Source organism: Aethalodelphis obliquidens, unplaced genomic scaffold (genome assembly GCF_003676395.1).
Source record: "Aethalodelphis obliquidens isolate GAN/ISIS:26980383/991018 unplaced genomic scaffold, ASM367639v1 scaffold62, whole genome shotgun sequence".
NCBI lineage: Eukaryota > Metazoa > Chordata > Mammalia > Artiodactyla > Delphinidae > Aethalodelphis > Aethalodelphis obliquidens.
The window spans coordinates 7,390,240-7,413,854 of NW_020838006.1; the positions used below are offsets into that span (position 1 = coordinate 7,390,240).

Genomic DNA, 23,615 nt, shown 5'->3' on the forward strand with positions numbered 1-23,615 from the left:
GACATGTATAATGCATGGCCATGAGATACATAGTAAACGCTAGTTATCATTAATTTAATAAATACCTTGACCTTTTGAAGCCTTGAGGAGTTTTTCTTAGAGTTACATCTTGATACATTAAAAATAATTCATTACCATTTTAAATAAAGGTCCATGATATATTAGTTTAGTTCCATTCATTTTATGGCTAAGAAATAATATTGCTATAATGTTAAATTAGTGGTAAAAAAGGATTTTTAAAAGCGCTAATATAATGGTGCATTACCAGTAATCTTTAGTGTAATCACATATAATACTTCAGTAATAAACTATAGCCTGCATGAGTTTAAACCTAAAATTACTCCTTACCTCTAGGTAATTCTCTATAAAATCAACCTGGAAAAATCTTATTAGGTTTATTTTATTCCTTTTATGCAAACTTCAAATGGTTACTTTCTAACCTTTCAAAATATTTTTGGAAAATCAAGAAGGAATTAGTAATTTGGACTTTTAGTTTCTAATGTTTGAAAACAAATTTAAACAAAATACTTGAAAAGCAGTCGTGCAAGATGCAGTTTGCATAATTTATATCAGAGTAACAAATATTGTTGTTCTAAATAATATTTCCATTATTGATTCAAACAAGCTCCTTTGACTACTCTTGCTTATGTGATGGATGTATTTTTCCTGCTATGAAAAAAAGAAAATCAGCACTATGAAGAAACGCAGATGACATTTCAAAAATAATGGTTGAATAGCTCTCTCGTAACTATAATGACATTTTAACTGAGAAGTTCCCAAACTAGAAAAGCTAAAATTCCCGTGTCCACCTCTTTTCCCAAGATATCCTCAAATGTGAAAAGCTTTTCTTTAATAACACAATTGACTTGAAGCCAAACATAAATCTGATTTTTAAAGATGTTCCTAATGGTCTAAATTTTTTTTTTAAGATTTATAATTTATTTATTTTTGGCTGCATCGGGTCTTAGTTGTGGCACGCGGGATCTTTCATTGCGGCATGAGGGCCTCTCCCTAGTTGTGGCAGGCGGGTTTTCTCTCTCTAGTTGTGGCGGGCAGGCTCCAGGGTACGTGGACTCTGTAGTTGTGGCACGCGGGTTCCAGAGCATGCGGGCTCTGTAGTTTGCAGCACGTGGGCTCTAGTTGAGCCGCGGGAGCTCAGTAGTTGTGGTGCGTGGGTTTAGTTGCCCCACGGCATGTTGGATCTTAGTTCCCAGACCAGGGATCAAACCCGCGTACCCTGCATCGTAAGGCGGATTCTTTACCACTGGACCACCAGGGAAGTCCCTCTAAATTTGAATTTATGCTCCTACTAACCAAACTCTCTCCTGTTCTGTTTTATAAACATTTGTGACTGTATATCTTACTCAGTGATCCTTTGATCTGTCCCTGAATTACTGTGATTTTTTTATAGCTGTGCTAAATTTTCATTCATTCATACATTGAGTCATTTATTCATCCAACCAAATGCCTCCCATATGCCAGACACGGTTCTAGGCACTAAGGATTCAGTTTTTAAAAAGCAAGGTCCCTACCCACATGGAACTTGCATTCTATCTCTGGTTACTACGCTGAAATCTCACTCTAAATGATTTTCTGCCTCAAGAAGAATTTAGTCTGAAGCAAATTCACCTTATGGTCATGAATCCAAAAGTTCACGTTCTTAGACCATTTCATTTCTAAATGAACATTTATAGATGATTAGCAACAAATAAAAGAAGTATATCTCTATATTTAGCAGTCAGCAAATCATTTCATTGACTAGAGTTTATCAGGTTTACAGAGCTTGGGGCTATTAGAAGAGGCTTAATTAGTATTGATACTATCAGCGTTTGTACTTAAGTTAATATCCTAATTTTACATGCTACATAAGAAACAATACAACAACATCTAAGTGTTTGAAAATGTTGGGAAGCTTTAAAAAAGCCTTTTTTAAAAAAAATTTGGGTATCACTGTATTGTACACCTGTAACTTATATAATATTGTACATTTACTATACGTCAATTAAGAAGAAAGGAAAGAAAACAATATAACAACACCTAAGTGGTTGAAAATGTTGGGAAGCTTTAAAAAAGCTCCTAAAAAAAAGAAAGAAAGAAAAAAGAAAAGCTCCTGGAGAATTTTTCTCGTTTACAGCGACCTGTAGCTATTCACACTAGTATTGTCAGACTTTATAGCGTAATAAGTAATTGAAGTGACCTGTGACTGTGCTCCACCAAAATATATTTAATTTCTCTACTGTGAATGACCTCTTCATTATAAAGTGCAAATTTACTCTGTTCTGATGTTAAAATGTCACATTCGCACTTCCAAATTGCTATATTTTATTACATCTTAATTTTGGTGGAAAACATTTACATTGATATTGAAGATGATATGATGCAGATTTTTTGTTCTTTATCCTGAGGTGTGAGGCCCTCCAGCCCACTGAGTACAACAGAAGCAGAGAGAGACTGAATCACTTCTCTGCAAGGATGTGAATAGGCTGTTTGATGCCTGTGGCTTAGTGGGTGAATCTATAAACTGGAGTCAAAAGATTTAGCGAGGGATAGTTTCTTTATCTGTAAAAGAGGCAAAAAATATTTGCTTTTCCTACATCAAAGTTTTTTTGCAAGGATTGAGTAAGATAATGATATCACTTTGCAGAAATTATATACAATTCTAGAAGCTATAACTGGTATTATTTCAGTTTTCTGGTTTTGTCTGCTCCCCAATTATTATTATACTTTATGTATGTGTGTTTAAGGAAACAATGCTTCTCATCAATATTTGAATTATACAGTTAAACTGCTCCTTTGTTTTCAAAGTGCTGTTTGCTTATTTTGGAGCTAATGATGAGATTCCCTTAATTACTGGTCACCTTAATTGCTGGTCATATTAAACAATAGATGCTGTGACATGGCTTCCCAATGACTGGATACATACTGAACCCAGGGGACTTACAGAGTAATACATCAGACATGAGAGACACTTTAATGACAGCCGTAAATTACAACTGCTCCTAAACTGGGGAATGAACATTTTAGCACTTCCTCTGGGATGAACTCAAGCCCAAGTCATTCATTGAGTTCTTTGGTGTGCAGTGATGCCTGTGGGAAATTAACAGGGAAGTGGAGCCCTTTCCTGTAATAATACAAAATGATTAAGAGGACCTTAAAAAAAATCAATTGACTAATCAATAGTGTATAACTGCTTGGAGCATTTTCCCCATGCTAATCAGACATTAAGTTGTTTAAACTAAATATCTCCAGTTTCCCCTATTACTGAACTGATTTATAAGACATGGTCAAGGATGTCAGAGTCTACTGGAGCCAGATTCCAGAGCATTTGTCATTAAAGAAAGATGGAAATAATTCATAGATGGTTCTCTCTCACTACAGATTCAGAAGGCTCTTGAAAGGGAAGATATAATAGGAAGATATAAAAGAAAGTGTTCTTCTAGTTTCCAGACATTTGTGAATTAATGTGGTAATCCCAAATTCTAAGCATGTATAGTTGCTTGAGAATATGGGCAGGGACTTGATTGAATTCAGGAGTGATGGAGGTCAAAATAACTATAGAAAACATCTATACACTATATATTTTCAGGCCTTTAAAATTTTTTTTTAACTTCAGCCATGGTGAACAGCATGCAGCAAACAAGACTCCGAATTCCAAACAACCAAAGGTATTCAAACAACACCTGTGAAGTGACATATTATTACCTACCTGTATATTGCCAGCAATTCTAGTATCAAAACCACGTGTACACTTTTTTTTAAAGTTGAATGCCACTGTGCGGGGCGGGGGGGGAACACTAAGAAATAACTTTAAACAGGGGGAAAAACTTTTTTTATTGATATGTTTTACTTTGCTGGCAGACCAGAGCAAAGGTTTTGTGAACATTTAAAAGATGAAAAAGGTGAAGAATCCCAGAAGCGGTTTATCTTGAAGCGAGATAACTCTAGTATTGATAAAGAAGACACTCAGGTTGGTTCTCAAGTTTGAGAGTGGCTGACGTTGTTGTTTTTGAAGGTGGGCTGCCTGATGTTCTTGTCATTCTGTTGTCCCCGCTCCCCCTCCCAAATCTCCCCTGCCTCTGAAACGACTGTCCCCCCTCCCCCAGCCTCCTGCCCCCCTCCCCCCGCCTCCCTCTTTGGCATTCAGTGGGTAGCAGAACACCACATCCTGGTTGCTTCAGCGATGGCTCTGTGTTGGGCTGCATGGGTGGTGCTTGACGCCGGCTCTGCTGCATGTCTTGGGGGGTTGGGATGCCGCAGGCTCCGAGCTGATGGGAAGAGCTTTGTCAGTTGCATTTCCAGGTGTCTGTGTAACTCTGGCAGTCGTTCCCCTCCCTACAGCTTTATCCTTCCGTTGTGCACACATTGAGCTGGATTGTCAATACGGACCGCTGATCAACTGATGTAGCTGTTAACAACAAACCTTGTTATGGTGAGGCCAGGTGGATTTTGCAAACTCTCCTAAAATAAGTCTTCACAACAAAGAATTGAGTTCAGGTTTTAGTCCCCCACCCCTTCCCCTTCCCGTGTTTTATCGTCCATGTCAGTTGTCTGCTTGTTTTGCACGAACTGGAGCAGAACTTCCTCCTTACGTGTTTTTTGCTTGTGACAAAACATTACATTGTTCTAGAGTAGCCTTACTCATGGGACCTCAACAAGGCTAGAGAGACTTTTCTGTGGATGGAGGGGGTGGGTTCCAGGGTGATTAAGAAGAAAACTAAGTAAATGGCAAAAGAAAACAAAATTTTAATGATAAGAGGAACAGTAGAAAGTCATGTAAATGTCATTACAGTTACCCTTTATGTCTCTGACAATCAAATAGATTTTTTTTTTTGGCAATGACTTTGCTTTAGAATGCTGAAAGGTAAGACAATCTGCGTCTCACTCAAGTTATTATTTTAATTACCCACAGTGAGTCACCGTGAGCCTGTGTGTGCATCTCTGACGCACTTTTTTTAAAAAAAAAAAACCCGTTCGTCATTTGTATCTCGTTTCCTGCCACCACCATCAAACCACACCATGGCTCGAGTTGACTCTGGAACATGTGCCCGTGTCCTGTACTTAGTGGGTGTTTGTTGAATGGATGGATGGACGTGGTTAGTGCAGGGCATTTGGGGAGGAACGGCAGGAATAAGATGGGAGGGCGGTAGAGACACAGGAAGTGGCTCAGCGGGAAGAACAGCAGTCCTCATGCTGGGTTCTTTGAATTGTTAGATTTCTTGACATCGACCTTAATCAGCAGACAAGCTTTTTGAATTTAGTTCCTCTTTTTATCCCAGATGCAATTCACAGAATAAGTCATTGAGTGAATAAAAATACAAGTTAGGATGCAGAGAAGTAGCATCCCCATCTTCCATTCTGCCTGTTCCCTTCTTTACCGCCTTGCTCTGTTTCTCCGGTCCCCACGTTTTCAAAGCCATTTCTTCTCTTAGCCATCTTGAACTAGCCACTTCCTCTTTTCTCACCACCATTCTGCCTCCTTTTGGGGAGTCAAAATCACACAGGTTTGCTAAGGAGACAGAGCCCATGACTCATGACCCATCACGTAGCCAACTGACTGAATACCTGAGGCACATTCAGGAGCTTACACTCCAGAAACTCCCATGCTACTTGCATCCAGCAAGGGAGCAAGCAGGAGTAACAAGCATCCCCTGCCATTGCATGGCACACACACCACACACGTACCCCACCACGGCTTCCTTAGGGACCAGAGGGAGTAAGGCTTTTCACGCCCCATTTGCTTAAGTGAACATTTATTATTCTCAGCTGACAGTTTTTCTTAACTGCAGATTTCCAACAGCTCAACTTGGATAACCCTCCTGATTTCTTTTTTCTGTTCAGCAAAACAGAATGCATCCATTTAGAGATGACAGACGAAGTAAATCAATTGAAGAGAGAGAAGAGGAATATCAGAGAGTGAGGGAGAGAATATTTGCACACGATGTGAGTAGTTGTTTTCATTGCCTCTTGAGTGCGGTCCTTCCGTCAGCAGCAAGGCAGCCTCATTCCCCAGACAGGGAGCTGGCAGGGATGAGGGAAGCTGGAGGCAGGGAACAAACCGAAGGGCAGCAAACTAGAGGTGTTTCTGGAAGAGGACCTGCTTCAGGGAAGTGATGGAGGAGGGGCCGAGGGTTTGCATGTGTTCTCTAGGGTATGACCTGTGGGGAAATAGAGATACCAGTTTGGTCAATGAAATAGACCGTAAGTACAGAGAGAGGTTGCCAGATTTGCAGAAATCCCTTCACGTTCATATTAGCCAGCAGATACCACACGGTTGTCTTTTTAAGACCAACATTGTACACAGGAAAGAATTACAGGAAAAGAAAGAAGAGTCGTTGATCTTACACACACACACACACACACACGCACGCACACACACACACACACACACACACACACAGAATTTTCTGCAATCTTAGCAAGTATGGACATTTCGTTATATCAAAGTTAAATAGTGATATTCATCCCCCCCACCCCATTTTCAGATCGAATAGTTCTGTGAACAATTTTCAAGGATATAGTCAGAAAACAATTTTTATTGTTCAAATCCCAAAGAAGATGTGGTTGGTTATTTTTTTTATCTTTTTCCTCAGTGTGGCCAAAATTAAATGCAATTAAATTAAATACAAATTAAAACGTTTAAAAAAACTGAATTTAAATGCAATGAAATGAAAAGGACAAGCTATTGCCATAGGTTTTCCCTTCCATGAACTCATCTGGCACCCTCCTAAAATGCTGTGGCCTCTTCTCTCTGCAGAGGTACAGCCGTGAGCACCTTTGTGTAGACTCTCTGCTGCCAACACCTCTGGCGTTACTAAGTCAGGTGGAGCGTCTGACCTCCTGTGTGATTTGCTCCTGGATGTCTTACAAAGCCAGCCTAGCATGGAGGGGGACTGCTCTCCCTAGAGGAGTTAAGCCCAAGCCAGTCTCCCTGATCTCTAGATCCTCTCTGCCTTTCTTAAAACACAATTTTCAGTTGAATAATCTGGCCCAGAGCTTGGGAATTAGAGGAGTGTGAGAGAAGGAGATGGAGGTAGCCATAGTTGGCTGATGTCCAGGTACAATTCTAGAAGATTCTAGAAAATTCTTTTATTATGGTCAGAATTATTGAGGGTGCATAGGACAGCAAGACACATGGTAGACCTTTCCTTATGTTTGCTGGATACAAGAATGCAGTAATGAGAGGATCTTTTCTAGTCATCATACTATAATGATGCCAACTGTGGACTGGAGGCAGAATGTTCCTGTCTGATGACCTTCAAGAAGAGAAATATTTCTGAAGGCTAGTTTATTTTCTATTTTCTCTCTCTCTTTCTCTCCCTCTCTTACACACACATACACACACACACACACACACACACACACACCTTTTCCCTCTTAGTCTGGTTCTGGCAAGTCATATAGTTTATGAATGAGTTGTTACATTGATAAACAAATACTTATCACCCACATTATATACAAACAACATTATTCTTTTTTTTTCTTGCCAAAGCTGTGCCACATTGCCAGACACTCAAGAGCCAGGTGACAGTAAGTAACGTCACTGATGCATGCCTGTGATGGGGGTGACACTTGCCCTGCTGTACTTCATTTGTGTATTCTCGTGTCCATAGGGAGGTCGTCAAAGGGAGAAGGGGTCAGCGTGACTCCCTTTACACATTGCATTTCCTCACATCCATCTTAAGGAGATTATTCGTAAGCGACCTGGGTTCCAGGCTAAAGATTGGAGGCAAGGGTTCCTGTTTAAAGCCTCTATGGCCACATGCTGTATTAACTTTTTTTAACAAGTAAAAGCAGACTTAAATGTGAGAAAACTTAAATGCAAAACTATTGTCATAGCCTTTTTATTCCATGAAATCATTCAGCAGCCTTCTCTACAATGCTGTGGCTGCTTCTCCCTATGGGAGCGGAGGCATGAGCTCCTTTGATAGGCTGTCACGCCTGGTGGCCAGCACTTCTGGCTTTACTGATTCAGGTGGGAAACTGCCTGTTTCTGACACTGCTTTTCACTTGATCTCCTAGGGCAGTAGTTTTTTAATCAGCATGCTGTACCCAGAGTGTACTCATAAAGGGCTTCAGAGATCAAATAAAATCCCTGATATTACCTGCAAAATATTATGTTCATGAGCATATGTGCATTTTTCTAAGGATAAGATCTCTAGTGTTTATCATATTCTTATAAGTTTTCATGATGCTTAAATGAGCCACTAAGAGCCACTTTCCTAGACGGAAAACAAAATGTCTTTCTCCCTAGTCTGATAGCTCTTGTAGAGACAATGCAGTCATACCACTGGTATTCTCTGTTTTAGCTATTAATATTCCCAAATTTAGCAGCTTAAAAAACAAACAAACAAAAATCTGCTTCTCTCACAGTTTCCATGGGTCAGGAATCTGGGAGTGGCTTAGCTGAGTGATTCTGACTCAAGGCTTTTCATGAGGTTACAGTCAAGCTGTCAGCTGGGGCTGTACTCATCTGAAGGCTTGGTGAAGTGGTTATCTGCTTCCAAATTCACTCGAGTATCTCCAGGCCTTAGTTCTTTGCTGGCTGTAAGCTGGAGATCTCACTTCCCACATAGTGATGTGGGCTTCTCCATAGACTTGACAGGTGTCTTCAGAATGGCAACTAGCTTCCCCCAGAGCAAGTGATCTGAGAGGGAAAGAAAGAATCCCAATTGGAAGCCACAGTCATTTATAACCTGATCCTGGAAGTGACCTACCTTCCCTTCTGCTGTATTCTGTTGGCACGCAGACCAGCCCTGGTGCATGTGGGAGGTGCTACACAAGGCAGGGGTCACTGGGCGCCACCCTGTACTAACAGGATAACACAAACTCAAGGACATAACAGCAATATGAACTTTCTCGAATATATATAGTAACATAAAGACAGGACCCTTTAGGGAACCTTCACCTATGCAATTCCAGATTCCCAAATGATCATTACTGCTGCCCAAATTGTCGAGGTTCACAAGATAATAATTAAAGTATCTTAACTCAATTGTAAAACAAATGCAAAGAATCCAGCATAAGGAAATTAAGTTACAGGCATCTAATCTTTTTTTTAGCTGGTCTTTAATTTAGCATCTTCATAATTTAAAAACAGAGGTTATATAACCAGCTTCCTTTGCCAATTATTAAGTGTGGAGTAGTTCAAACAGGTTCAAATATCGATATACTTAAGTAGGATTTTTTTTTCTACTTGAAGTTACAATAGAGATTTATAGAAAAATACTTCCTGGTATTTACACTTCAGCAAAATCCAGATTTGTTTTAAAATTAGAAGCGTTCTTGAATATTTTACAAATGTATCTTGGTTTCTAAGGATGTGTGTGTGTGTGTGTGTGTGTGTGTGTGTGCGCTTTTGTACATAGGTGCACAATCAGTATATGCAGATTACTTCAGGGTTTTCTAGAAAAAGTTTTTCAAATATAGTTTGAGAATTTTGGTATCTTGAAATAAGACCAATTTATCTATTATTTGGGAACTAAAATGTTATTTAGAGCACACAACAATTTAGTTCTCAAATAATAAATAAATGTACTTTTGTTGTCAGAAATACTCGAAATATAGCTCTTGTTTCCTTTGGCAAGAATTTCATCTTGTTTTATGATTAATCCTATGCAATGTTGTTCCTTTTAGGAAGGTTAAGTTGATAAAGCAATATATTTGAGAGAGACCTGTTTTGCCTGTAGGGTGATTTCTGAAGGGTATTTATGTATAAATAGGGATTCGGGGAGGACCTCATCTTTGGTCTCCTTTGCATGTGCTGGGATTCTTCAGGGAGAGCTGATGATGAGGGTGTGAGGCACCACCTGGCTTGGGGGTGGCACGTGGAAGAGAATTCTGTAAGCCATCGGCAAAAACGTTTTCCTCCTTTAAAAAAAAAAGACCTTTGTTTACATCTGAGAATGCGTATACCTGCCAGCTCTGAATCCTGGGCTTAATTACGGTGACAATTTTATCTTTCTCTGCTATTAAAATTTGTAAGTTATTAATGCTACTTTATACACACACACACACACACACACACACATACACACACACACACACACACACACACATTTTCATCAGTTACTGAATCGTAGCCCATAACTGTCTCTTGTCTTATTTATGAAAATGTGGTAGATGGATGATGAGATGATTTTTTAGGACCTTTCCACAATAATCAGGCAGATGCTCTGGAGATTGGTTATGGGGAACATCATCTTTGACTTGCAAGTGACTTATTTTTTAATTCAAAGAGTTTTGGGCTGCTTCACTTTCCCCCAAATGCTATTAGATTAATGAGTCTGAAGAGGTCAGCATGTCTTTGATCAACTCCTTCAAAGAAGTAATTGAGTCTCAGTTATTCAGTACCAGCCAGAACATCCTAAATGTAACTGACCTCTCTTCAACCTCAACAGATGAGAAATAACAAAGTATTAAATTCATCGTGGATATCTGACACAATCTCACTTTTGTCACATACCAGGACTTGGCTCAAAGTTGACTCAAGCCGGTACGGAAACCAAACTAAAGGAAATAAAGACAATGGCATCTCTAGCTTACTTTAAAGAGATCCTCATAGGAATAACGTCAAGGGCACATCATCTGTATTTGTTTCCTTTTATAAAATTAAATGTCAAATTTTTTAAAAAAGATATTTTTCTGAAAAGCTTTTTTCTTAGTTGGCTGTTTTTGCCTTTTGTTTAATAAAATTTTTGCACACTTGATCTTCGGGATGCATGTCAAATGCACAGAGGTTAAAACAGAAATGGTTCTAGAGATGCCCCCATTAAAATGCTCAGACCACTGAGAAAAACATTTATGCCCAATCTAGCCCTTTGGCCTAGTGGAAGGAAATGATTTCTCCAGTAAAAGGTAGAAAGAAACCAATATCCTGCCGGCATCTCTGAGCGGTGGTTACATTAGCAGCATTTTAAATGCAAAAATTCAATATTGAAAGGTCATTATTATTTCTTTCGTTTTATTTTATCTTAAAATCGACCCGTTAAGTCTCTATTTATCCCTTTAGCCAGGTGACTTACTCATCATTTAGAAAATCCACACGTCTAATTTTACATGTGTAAATTTACATTTACAAACTTAGTACTTTGGACATGGTTTTATATTAGTTCCTAAACACAGTCGTATTTTAGGACTGTTGCACCGTATTTTGTTTAGACTTCTCTTTCTCTGTTTGTTAAAATTTAATTTGATCTGCCTTTCCCGAGCACATATGATAATGGAATTTTATCTTCCCTAAGTTGTATATTAAACCCAAGATAGCAGAGAAATGTGTGCTAGAGAATGCAAGCTAAGAAGAAAGTCACTGGGTTTTTTGTGTGAAAAACTAAGATATATTAGATGGAGCTTGATATTCTTTCCCAATTAACTTCATTTCGTTCTCACTTGTTTTCTGAGCACCCCGCTGCCCCCGCCAACTCCCCGCCAAGATTGTTTGATAGCATCTCTTCAGTTTGAGAGTCTTGCAGGTCATCTGTTTACGTTGTGAGAGTTTATTGTCGCCAGGTCATAATTTCAGGATTGTGGCTTTACAGCTCTCCCATCCTCAGGTGGATCGTGCCAAGTTTGCACGCTCCGCCTTGATCTGAACTTGTCCTTTTGGCTCCTGATGGCGGCTGCATCTCGGCAGCCCTAGAGGAAACCACTAGCTCAGGACCTGATGCTCACAGGTTTCTCCAGCAGCTTCATTCACAACATCTCTCTTCTGACCTTGGCGCTACACGGGCTAAATCTATGTGAAACCTGGAGACACCGTGACGGAAAAGAGCTGCATGAGAATGGTTTACACTTCTAACTCTAACCGTTTTTTTTTCCTTTTTTTTATTTCCATTTTTTCTGAAAATGGTACATATTTTTCTTAATTCTTTTCCTCTTGGAGGGGAAAAGTAGTTTGAAAAGCAGGCAAGGATTTGGGCTCCCTCAGCATATCCAGAACATCTGATACAATGCTTTTTTTTATTTTTCAGTCAGTTTGCTCCCAGGAAAGCCTTTTTGTGGAAAACAGGTAAAATGAAATTTGCTTTTTCATGTCTTTAGAGGAACAAAGTCTGTCATGTGTCTTGTTTTTCATAGATATACATATGCCATATATAAGTGTGTGCTTGAATATATGTATAAATAAATACATATATCTATGTGTACACACGTATATATGCACACACATGTTATTTAGCATGTCTAAAAGCTATTTAACTTTGGGGAAAAATTCCCTCCATTACTTCCAAACATAAGTTTCAACAATTTCCTTATTTAAAGTCTCAACTTCTGGTCCTTCCAAAGGTATAATCCTGTTACCTTCCCCAGGCATTAAAAAGTATAAATGTTGAGACAAGAACTTGCAGTTTCATTGGCTTATTGAATAGGCTGCTAAAAGTACTTGTGTATTTGGTTGTTATTGGCCTCTTCCTGTGCCCTATCATTATATGTAGCTACACAGATGATAATTTGAATAGTATTGTTTTATGTTTCTCATTCTAAATAATCTGTCTTCATAAAAGGCTGAACTTGGAAAACTTATCTAAACCGATCTAGATTTATCAGTGTACCTGGCGGGGTATTAGTAGAGAAGGTGGTGGTTATGACATGAATGTGTTAAAACATTTATACAAAGTCTTGAGTATAAGAGCAGAACTTCTCAAATTTAGCATGTACCTTTTACAAATAGTTCTGAACTGATATAGATATTAAAATGCTCCATTGATTTAATTGCACGTTTTCAAGGGGAATTAAGGAATTCCTCATTAGCTGTACTGATCACATTAATATGCATCACAGTGGGCAACTTGGATTGGAAATATGGTAGCCATTAAAAGAGTGGTGGTTAATTTCATTTCAGGTGTTGGCTTAATGGGTATCTCTATAAAATCGATTAAAATGGAGGCTATTTGATTAAATTCCAGTACTTAGAGAAAAGTTAAACCTGGCATTCAAGAGGATTGGTTTAAAAAATGCCCTCATTCATAGTAGCAGTTAGAAAACGTCAAGTAACTACCCTCAACTGAATAACCTCTTGTAGAAGAAGGGATGAAAGTAGTGAACAGGTCTTTACAAGGCATCCAAAAGCATCCTCAAAAACCCATACAGTTTTCAACAAGTATTCCTTTTTTACAGTAAATTAAGAATCCGTGAGCTTTACCATCGTAGGGATGTTAAAGCAATCCAAAATTCTATATCCAAAATTGAATTTGGATGTTGGATGCAACATTTGGATGTTGAAGCAATCCAGAATTCTATATCCTTACCCAAAGAATGAAGTGAGCATTTAGAATTCAGTTTAGTAGGACATGTCATTCCCTAGTCTTCTAGCCAATCATTTTCCCTACTTACTCCCTAATCTTCGTCATATACTTGTGTTTTGTATGAAAAGACTGCTAGTGCACTTGTGTCCCTAATATTCAAATTGGATTATATTCATCAATACAATAATTTGTCACAAATATGCATTGCATATGTGAAGAAGTATTGATGGTCCCCAAAAGCAAAATTCTGAATAGATCCCTACAAAAATAAATATATTTCTTTGATACCTGCCTTTGGAAGGCACATTTCACTATGCCCAAAATATAAAGAATAACTAATATTACCCAAAGAAAAAAATCGCAACCGATATATTTAATTAATTAAATGTCTATTATATCTATATCCATTTCTTTGATTCTCCCCTCCTCTTCCATTCCATCTGTTTCTTCTTCCCTTCTTCCTGTCTAGCATCGGTACTTTATCCTAGGGTAGGGAAAAATCAGGCTGCCATTAATTTATTAGGGCAAAATTCTACATCTTGAAAATAAACCGTAGCATATAGGGTTGATTTGCAAGACAGGTGTGCCATAGTTGAGTACACATCCATTTAACATAGGGCATTTAGTACCCTTAGATTTTATATCATAAAAATCATGTTTTTCATTTCCAGTAGGCTCTTGGAAGACAGTAACATATGCAGTGAGACCTATAAGAAAAGACAGCTCTTTCGGTTGGTATGGTTTACTTTTTTAAAACTGTGTTTTCAGATGATGTGGTGGAATCAATGTTAAATATAAGTGTATTAGTGTAAAATATCTCTGTTCATGAAATAAAATATGTTTGGTTATCTCTTTGTAAAGGTTATTACTGAGCTAGTGTTGAAGCCATACGGTGTCCTGTGAGATACGGGACTGGGAAACCAAGTGCTTTGTCTACAGTCCTTTAGGGTTCTTCCTCGGATTTTCTGGGTTTTTTTCCTCCAGGACTAACTTTGACAGCACACTGATTTCACATTCCCAAATCAACTTTGGTGAATTACACTGAGTTAAAATTTCTCTTACAGCTTGCAATTGTGTATACGTTCCCAACACTGGAAAACAAATCAATGAAAACTCTATTTGAGTAGTTGATTTTTAGCCACTACTATCCATCATAATATTTCAAACAATATTTTTTCAAGCACAGATTTTATTTCTAAAGAAAGATATGGGATTGTTTCCAATTATAATGAACTGCTTAAATCAAGATCTGTGTGGGATAAGGAGAATAGGTTTTATATATATATATAATACGTATAAAGTTTTATACTAGGCTAGAGAGTGCCATGAAAGCAGAGGTACTATACCTGCTCTCTCATTACTTTATTTTTATTTTTTATTTATTTATTTATTTATTTATTTTGCGGTACGCGGGCCTCTCACTGTTGTGGCCTCTCCCGTTGCGGAGCAACAGGCTCCAGACGCGCAGGCTCAGCGGCCATGGCCCACGGGCCCAGCCACTCCGCGGCATGTGGGATCTTCCCGGACCGGGGCATGAACCCGTGTCCCCTGCATCGGCAGGCGGACTCTCAACCACTGCACCACCAGGGAAGCCCACTTTATTTTTTTAATTAAAATTTTTTTTTATCTCATTACTTTATTAAATGTGTCTCTACCATCCATTATAGGGCAATGGATACACAGCGCTATATATATTTTATATGTATATGTGTATATATATATTCAATACCTAATACATATATTTACCTAATATATATATTTAATATGCTAGTGCTTTTATGAATATTAGGATTCATCTCTGTTGTAGGAAAGGCAAAACAAACAAACCAACAGAACTTCTTGACCACTGAGAAAAAAGGAAATACCCAGAAGTAAATGAATTCTATGCTTAGAACATATCTTTTTGCTGTAAATCTGAACTTATGACCTCATCCTTAGAAAAGTTAGAGCAATTTCTTTTCTTTTTACACTTTGGCAGAAACAAACAAAAAAAACAGGGTCTATTTTTTAACTTCCTTTACTTTTCTAGGTTGAACTATACATCTAATACCTTCCTCTTGTATCATTAGACGGTTTATTTTCACACTTGAATATTAAGAAAATAACCTTGCATTTTTTCCCTTGAAAGCCCAGAGAAGGACTAGAATGTATCTGTGCTCGTGCAGTCACACACCATGACCTGGCTTGTTTAGACCAGTACAGATAAAATGTGGGTTCTTGACCCCTAGAGGCATTTAGTTTTACATAGCCCCAAATCTGGTCCCTAGCCAGAGCTACCGTCTACTGAAGTCAACCATCCCAAATACGGATGCTATAACCCACCAAAATTACCAAGCACAGAAACTCAGGAATATGACTTAGCACAAAGCCATCCACACACTGATAAAAGCAGTTCAAAATGTACATTATACCTAACTTGGTAAAAAAAAAAAAAAAAAAAAGTGTCACGTTCAAACATGAAGAACATAAAAGTTATCAGTTATGTTAATCAGCACAGAAGCAGAACTTAGAGTATGTGCTTTATGACTACTCTGGGTCAAATTCCAGTTATGTACAAGAGGGCCAACGCCTCTTGATGGCCAGATATTCATTATCATTGTCTTCCTGGTTTCCAATAGAAGAACACTAGGACTGGGCTTGTTAGGAAGTATAGGAAGGCACTTGTGGATATGATACCTATGATTCCACACCCAAATAGATATGAAATTCAGTTCTGGACCTTACCTTGCCAGTGTTAAGGTGAATGATTGATAGAGCAGTAAAAGATATGATTTCAGTGTGTCCGTATCTAGAGATCATAAATTAAATGCATTATTTTGAATCTCATTAATGCTAACTCTCTAAAGCAACAACTTAAATTCCATTTTTTATAAAACGCACAGATCTTGACTTGAGATGAGGATTTGAGCCAGTGGATTAGAGTTAGAAGAAGTTAAGGAAATCTTAGGTTGCCTTATTGGCTACGGGATGTGACATGAGCCTAGAGGAACTACCCAGTGCTTTAGAAACACACTAAAATGCACTTAGGAATAGTGGTGGACACCTCCTTTGCAGAGAAAGGCTTAGCCACTCTGGCATTTAGAGGAAGTCTAAATTCCTCCCATGGAGGTGCAGAGTTGATAATTGAAGTGGACTTTAGTGATAATCGCCTCCATATGGGGAATTGCCTTCTGATGCATCCTGTTTGCTGAGGACCCCACTCCAAATCTTTTCCTATAATAAATATTCTGCGTTATCTACAGGGGAGATTATTGTCACACCCTTGGTACGTTCATGGTTGCTAAATAATGATGTAGTCAGGCTTTGTCAAGGGTGGGTCAAATCAATCAGAATTATATGAGAAAAGAATGAAGCTGAATTTGGAGATTTAAAGGGAAACAATCAGGAATAGAGCACCTTGAAGGGCTGGTTTTTCTCCACCCAGTCTCCTCTGGGCTGTTTGAATTTCATAGGTGTTTAAGAACTAAAGTCACGTAGCCCTTGGTGAGTGTCTGATACTTACTATTCACAAACTAGTCTTTTTTTTAAATAGTCCTTGTTTCTAAAACCAGCCATCCCCGAGGTACGGAACGCAGAGAGAATGTTTGTAAGAAAACATTAAGAGAGGACAGCAGGGCGCTGAGTACTTTTTGTTTTGTGAATTTTCTGTTGCATTTCCTCTCCTCACTGTACAAAGTCTTTATCACAGACTAGCTGTTTCATCTTTATTATCTCCTGGATCCATTGACCTTCTTAAGTTTTCACAAAATGAAAGAAAACGTTTAGTAAGTAAAGTTGAAGCAAAACCTAAAATTTTCTGTATACCTTCTGTACAATTTGGTGGGTGAGTGTTTCAATCAGATATGTATACTTCTGGCATCTCAACAGCCCATGATTGTCTTTAGAAGAATATTAATAAAACTGCTATTCACCACTGTGATCAAGATTTCTATCACATTGCACAGTGATATGAAATTAGGGGTTATATCTATTGCCCATGGTTTTTGTCCCCTTTGCTTATTCATAATCCATGAGAATCTTAGAATATTTTGATGATCCATTATTTCCAAACTGCAGAAGAGCCTTTGAAAAATAGTAACCAAGTCACTCTTTAAGCAGTTGGAAACCAATGAAAATGCAAATTTCATCAACTTTCTCTATAAAATACATGCAGTTTTGCACACTGCTTAGAAATACTCTGTAGTCTTCAAAAATGACTTTTGACTATTGGATCTCTTCCAATAAGTTCAATCTTTTTCTATTTGAATTTTGAACAAATGTGTCATTTCATCTATGGAGCTATTTTGTTATTCCCATTGATCTCCTTGGAAAGTTTCGTGTCAGTGTAGTGTTTGCACTGTTGTTATTATCACGAATTTTTCTGTGTGAAAGGTATTAAAGGGCTCTTTCCTCTGCCCGTGAAGGTTAAACTCACTGGGCAAAATTCTCACCAAAGGTTAACAGAGGAATTCCTGTGATCTCTGTGCTGTCTGCCAAAGCCTTAATATGTATATAATATAGTTAACAACTAAATTAGTAAATGGCTTCTTTGAAACTGTGTATTTTACCATGGTCCAATTACTTAATGCTAAAGGGAAAGACGAAACTCTTCTTCGGTGGGAGTTGCTTTTAGGATCATTTAACATCATAATTGCTTTCAAACACTGAGTCATTGTTGATTTGGGTCAGGAGAATTTACCTTCCTCTCTCCTCTCCACAAGAGAAGTTACCAATTATATCTTATATCCTATTTTTCTTGTTGTTTCCCCTTCACTGGCAGAGGGACCATGTGACGTTTCTAGGTTTGGTTTTTCGTTTGTAGCATGAGTGTTTGTGTGATGTGTTACCTGTCTGTCTGTACATCAACAAGGTGTCTGTGCACTGTTTGTGAGGCGACAGGTGTCAAGGAAAGGGTTGACAAGAAGGGTCTTGTGTAGACGGTTCTTACAAGAAAGGTCCCGCTTTGTGTCCGTTCTGCTCTCGGAATCTAATGCTGTCCCGTGCATCTTTCTGATGGCCACACTCCAGGGGCAACAGAGACAGCTCTGGGAGAACATCTGGAAGTCGGCAGAGCAGCTCGGAGAATGAACTCAAGTGGTCCGACCACCAAAGAGCCTGGAGCAGCACAGATTCTGACAGCTCCAACCGCAATCTCAAGCCTGCCATGACCAAGACGGCGAGTTTTGGGGGCATCACGGTGCTGACCAGGGGTGACAGCACATCCAGTAGCAGGAGTACCGGGAAGCTGTCCAAAGCAGGTAGTTAGTACTGAATGGGTTTATGTCCTGTGATAGTTTCCTCTGATTCCACCCAAGCTGTGCAGTCAGCGCTCTCACTGACTTCCCTGAACTAAAGATAATGATGTGAATATTAATCACTGGGATAGCAAAAAAGTCAGAAGGTGCAATTGAAATAACAATACTGCCTCTTGCAAGCTGTGTGCCTGGGTCCAATTATTAACCTCTCTAATCTTCAATTTCCTTATCTATAAAATGTGGGTGGTAATAGAATGATACTGTAACTCCCCTCAGTAGACTATTGTAAGTTTAAATTTGACCATTTATATAAAATCAGTTACCAAGGCACCTGCACAAGGCGGCTATTTAACCAAGTTAGCTATTTTTAAAAATGCAATATTATGATTTATTCCTTAAAGATAAGGAATAGGATAAGGAAAGAGAGCCTCAGAAATTTTCAAGTCTCCAAGTAGCTAGGTGCATGCATCTTCTTTTTTCCCGTTTTTTTCTTGTAAGTGAATAGTGATCTTTTTTTTTTTTTTTTTTTTTTTTGTCTGTGCTCCGTACTGGGGCCTGTCACTGTTGTGGCCTCTCCCATTGCGGAGCACAGTCTCCGGACGTGCAGGCTCAGCGGCCATGGCTCACGGGCCCAGCCGCTCTGCAGCATGTGGGATCCTCCCGGACCGGGGCACGAACCCGTGTCCCCCGCATCGGCAGGCGGACTCTCAACCACTGCGCCACCAGGGAAGCCCGAATAGTGATCTTTTGACATAGGTAGTTGAAGTTTGCATTCATACTGGTGCATTCATAGCCTGCATGTGCAGTGAGTGGGAGTCCAGGGCCCCGAGGGGAAATGCTGAATGGACAACGCCAAGCAGAGGTAAAACACGGGCAGTCCTCCACTGTGAATACTTTCCCAACCAAGCTTCTCACTGACGCTGGGGAGCCTCTTTGTGAAATCTCGGCTCATTATGCTAATGGTTTAACATAATTATGTTGTTGACAAGTGCTTCCTAAGAAATTATCTTGTGTTTTCCTACATAGGCAGAAAATTAATAGCATTTAGTCTCAGCCACTACTTTATGTATATATTCTGCTTCTTGGAAAGATTCAGGTGGGCTCGCACTGCCTTCTGTCATCTCTATTCACCAATTGGTGAATTCTTGATTTCTTCCTCTAATTAATTGCTCTTATATCCCACTATTGCCGCAATCTGAAGTCAAGAAAATCCACTGTGTACACTTGAGTTCCTGTAAACTAAGACAGGTTAAAGAGTTTTAAATCTCCTTCAAACGCAGAAACGAAGTACCTTAAATGGTGCACTTAAAAATTCCAGCACACCCAAAGAGCTCTTAAGATTTTTAAATTAATCGTCCTTCTCCACACACCAACCACCAATCATCTCCAAAGCAAAGCTCTTTGGAAACATTTAAAACACTTCAAGAATGCTAAAATGCCATGTTCTTTGAAGAATGATTAGAAATTGTAAGTGCTTCAGACATTTTTTTTTTTTTTCTTTTCATCTAAGTGTCTCCATTTGAAAGCCTGTCAGGGTACAGGAATGGCAAGAAAAAAATTAAAGGGGATCAAGATAGGATGTCAAAACAAACTTACAGTCTCCCAAGATGGTTTTATGAAGCAAAGCTGTCAATTTTGCTGTCATGGAGCTTCAGAACCACACAAGTTTCTGATTTTTTACTTCATTGTTCACAGTGGAATGGCAAACTTTTTGACCTTTTAGAAACTAAGTCTGGAGTTGTGACGTTTAAGTTATTCTTCTCCTCCTCTAATTACATAGGTTCTAGCTTCAAATAGTTAATAATGAGACTCTTTCCAGGTGGGAAACATGTTTTGCTACATTTGGGGAAAAGCATATCAACTGAAGTCAGAATGCACAAGCACATCCTCTTGAGATCTGGGCTGTATTTCCCTTATTGTACCCCCTGCACTGAGCACAGCAGTGGTCACCTATCAGGGGTCCAGTGCAGGCCTGTGGAGACAGCTGATTTCATCACATCCTCATTGGGAACAGGACTTAAATGGCGCTTGCACTGTGACCCCAGCTGTTTCTTGGTAGTGGCGATGGGGTTGAGAGAGAAGTGTGTGTGATATCTATTTCTTTCCACACTGGCCACACCATGTTGGGTTTTTTTGTTTGTTTGGTTGGTTGGGTTTTTAAATCTAATTTTTATTTTATATTGGGGTATAGTTGATTTACAATGTTGTGTTAGTTTCAGGTGTACAGCAAAGTGGTTCAGTTATACATATAACTGAATTCTTTTTCAGATTCTTTTCCCATATAGGTTATTACAGAGTGTTGAGTAGAGTCCCCTGTGCTATACAGTAGGTCCTTGTTGATTATCGATTTTATATATATTAGTGTGTATCTGTTAATCCCAACCTCCTGATTTATCCCTCCCCACCCTTCCCTCTTTGGGAACCATAAGTTTGTTTTCGAAGTCTGTGAGTCTGTTTCTGTTTTGTAAATAAGTTCACTTGTATTGTTTTTATAGATTCCACATATAAGTGATATCATATGGTATTTGTCTTTCTCTTTCTGACTTACTTCACTTAGTATGATAATCTCTAGGTCCATCCATGTTGCTGCAGATGGCATTATTTCAATCTTTTTATGGCTGAGTAATATTCCATTGTATATATGTACCACATCGTCTTATCTGTTCATCTGTTGATGGACATTTAGGTTGCTTCCATGTCTTGGCTGTTGTAAATAGTGCTGCCATGAACATGGGGTTGAGAAATAAGTGTGTGATATGTTTCTTTCCACACTGGCTACACCATGTTGTTTTACTACCATCCTTCTGTCTTGATGTCCAGAGCAGGGCTTCTCGACTTTAGCTGCATCAGACTCACAAGAAGAATTTGTTCAAGCACAGATGGCTTCTCTACAAACCAAGCTTGAGAAACAACTGCTCTGGAGAAATAAGATAGCCTTCCGTTTTGTTTTCACCATTTTACATGGCCTGGCATCTTATTTTCTGGAGGCAAAGGTATCCTTGTTGTTGTTACCTTCCTGGTCTATGCCCTGGGGTATTTCTGGAGCCAGTGCAAGATGCCTCATCTTTCCATCACTTCCTCTTCTCCGTGTTTATTTTCGTCACTACACGAATGCATCCTGGATATTCTTTTTCCCTCGTAATTTCAGAAGCTTTAGGTTATTCTACTGAACTCTGACACTTGGATCTGGAAACATTTTGTCAAACTCAGGAGAGAAAAATACTCATGGTTCAGGGTCCCTGTAAAAGAAAAATTGCATCTGATGAGTTAAAGAGGCAGGGAAGACTTTACCCATAACTAATTCAATAGAGGTCAAGACTGTTGCAGTAGGGGAGAGAAACTAAACTCAACCCTGCTGAAACAAAGGCAGAAGACTCTGTAAATGAGCTAGAGGGCCTTAAAGAGCTGATTGGTCAATTTGATAAGACCGCCTGTGTTTGCTAATTGGTACTGAGACTTGCAGAGAAAGGCACCGTTTTTCTTGAGGACTTCACTTCAAAGGGATGGCTCCCAAGTCCTTAAGAAAGACCTTCCCGTGTTGTAAAACTGATAAAAGGCTGGGAGAAGAGTTGCATCTTTTTTTTTTTAACATCTTTATTGGAGTATAATCGCTTTACAATGGTGTGTTAGTTTCCGCTTTATAACGAAGTGAATCAGTTATACATATGTTCCCATATCTCTTCCCTCTTGCGTCTCCCTCACTCCCACCCTCCCTATCCCACCCCTGTAGGTGGTCACAAAGCACCGAGCTGATCTCCCTGTGCTATGCGGCTGCTTCCCACTAGCTATCTATTTTATGTTTGGTAGTGTATATATGTCTATGCCACTCTCTCACTTTGTCACAGCTTACCCTTCCCCCTCCCTATATCCTCAAGTCCATTCTCTAGTAGGTCTGTGTCTTTATTCCCGTCTTACCCCTAGGTTCTTCATGACATTTTTTTCTTAGATTCCATATATATTTGTTAGCATACGGTATTTGTCTTTCTCTTTCTGACTTACTTCACTCTGTATGACAGACTCTCTAGCTCCATCTACCTCACTACAAATAACTCAATTTCGTTTCTTTTTATGGCTGAGTAATATTCCATTGTATATATGTGCCACATCTGCTTTATCCATTCATCTGTTGATGGACACTTAGGTTGCTTCCATGTCCTGGCTATTGTAAATAGAGCTGCAATGAACATTGTGCTACATGACTCTTTTTGAATTATGGTTTTCTCAGGGTATATGCCCAGTAGTGGGATTGCTGGGTCGTATGGTAGTTCTATTTGTAGTTTTTTAAGGAACCTCCATACTGTTCTCCATAGTGGCTGTATCAATTACAGTCCCACCAACAGTGCAAGAGCGTTCCCTTTTCTCCACACCCTCTCCAGCATTTACTGTTTCTAGATTTTTTGATGATGGCCATTCTGACTGGTGTGAGATGATATCTCATTGTAGTTTTGATTTGCATTTCTCTAATGATTAATGATGTTGAGCATTCTTTCATGTGTTTGTTGGCAGTCTGTATATCTTCTTTGGAGAAATGTCTATTTAGGTCTTCTGCCCATTTTTGGATTGGGCTGTTTGTTTTTTTGTTATTGAGCTGCATGAGCTGCTTATAAATTTTGGAGATTAATCCTTTGTCAGGTGCTTCATTTGCAAATAATTTCTCCCTTTCTGAGGGTTGTCTTTTGGTCTTCCTTATGGTTTCCTTTGCTGTGCAAAAGCTTTTAAGTTTCATTAGGTCACATTTGTTTATTTTTGTTTTTATTTCCATTTCTGTAGGGGGTGAGTCAAAAAGGATCTTGCTGTGATTTATGTCATAGAGCGTTCTGCCTATGTTTTCCTCTAAGAGTTTGATAGTGTCTGGGCTTACATTTTAGGTCTTTAATCCATTTTGAGTTTATTTTTGTGTATGGTGTTAGGGAGTATTCTAATTTCATTCTTTTACATGTAGCTGTCCAGTTTTCCCAGCACCACTTATTGAAGTGGCTGTCTTTTCTCCACTGTATATTCTTGCCTCCTTTATCAAAGGTAAGGTGACCATATGTGCATGGGTTTATCTCTGGGCTTTCTATCCTGTTCCATTGATCTATAGTTCTGCTTTTGTGCCAGTACCATACTATCTTGATTACTGTAGCTTTGTAGTATAGTCTGA

General features: G+C 38.9%; 1 protein-coding gene across 1 annotated transcript in view; it reads left to right on the forward strand.

Annotated features, from left to right (window-relative positions):
- ARPP21 (cAMP regulated phosphoprotein 21) overlaps positions 1-23,615 on the forward strand; it is a 118,451-nt gene that overhangs the window by 20,244 nt on the left and 74,592 nt on the right. The window contains exons 9-12 of the mRNA XM_027088270.1: positions 3,859-3,967; positions 11,967-12,004; positions 13,910-13,969; positions 18,246-18,475. Of these exons, the coding sequence (XP_026944071.1) occupies positions 3,859-3,967; positions 11,967-12,004; positions 13,910-13,969; positions 18,246-18,475 (437 nt within the window). The remainder of the gene's footprint in view (positions 1-3,858; positions 3,968-11,966; positions 12,005-13,909; positions 13,970-18,245; positions 18,476-23,615) is intronic.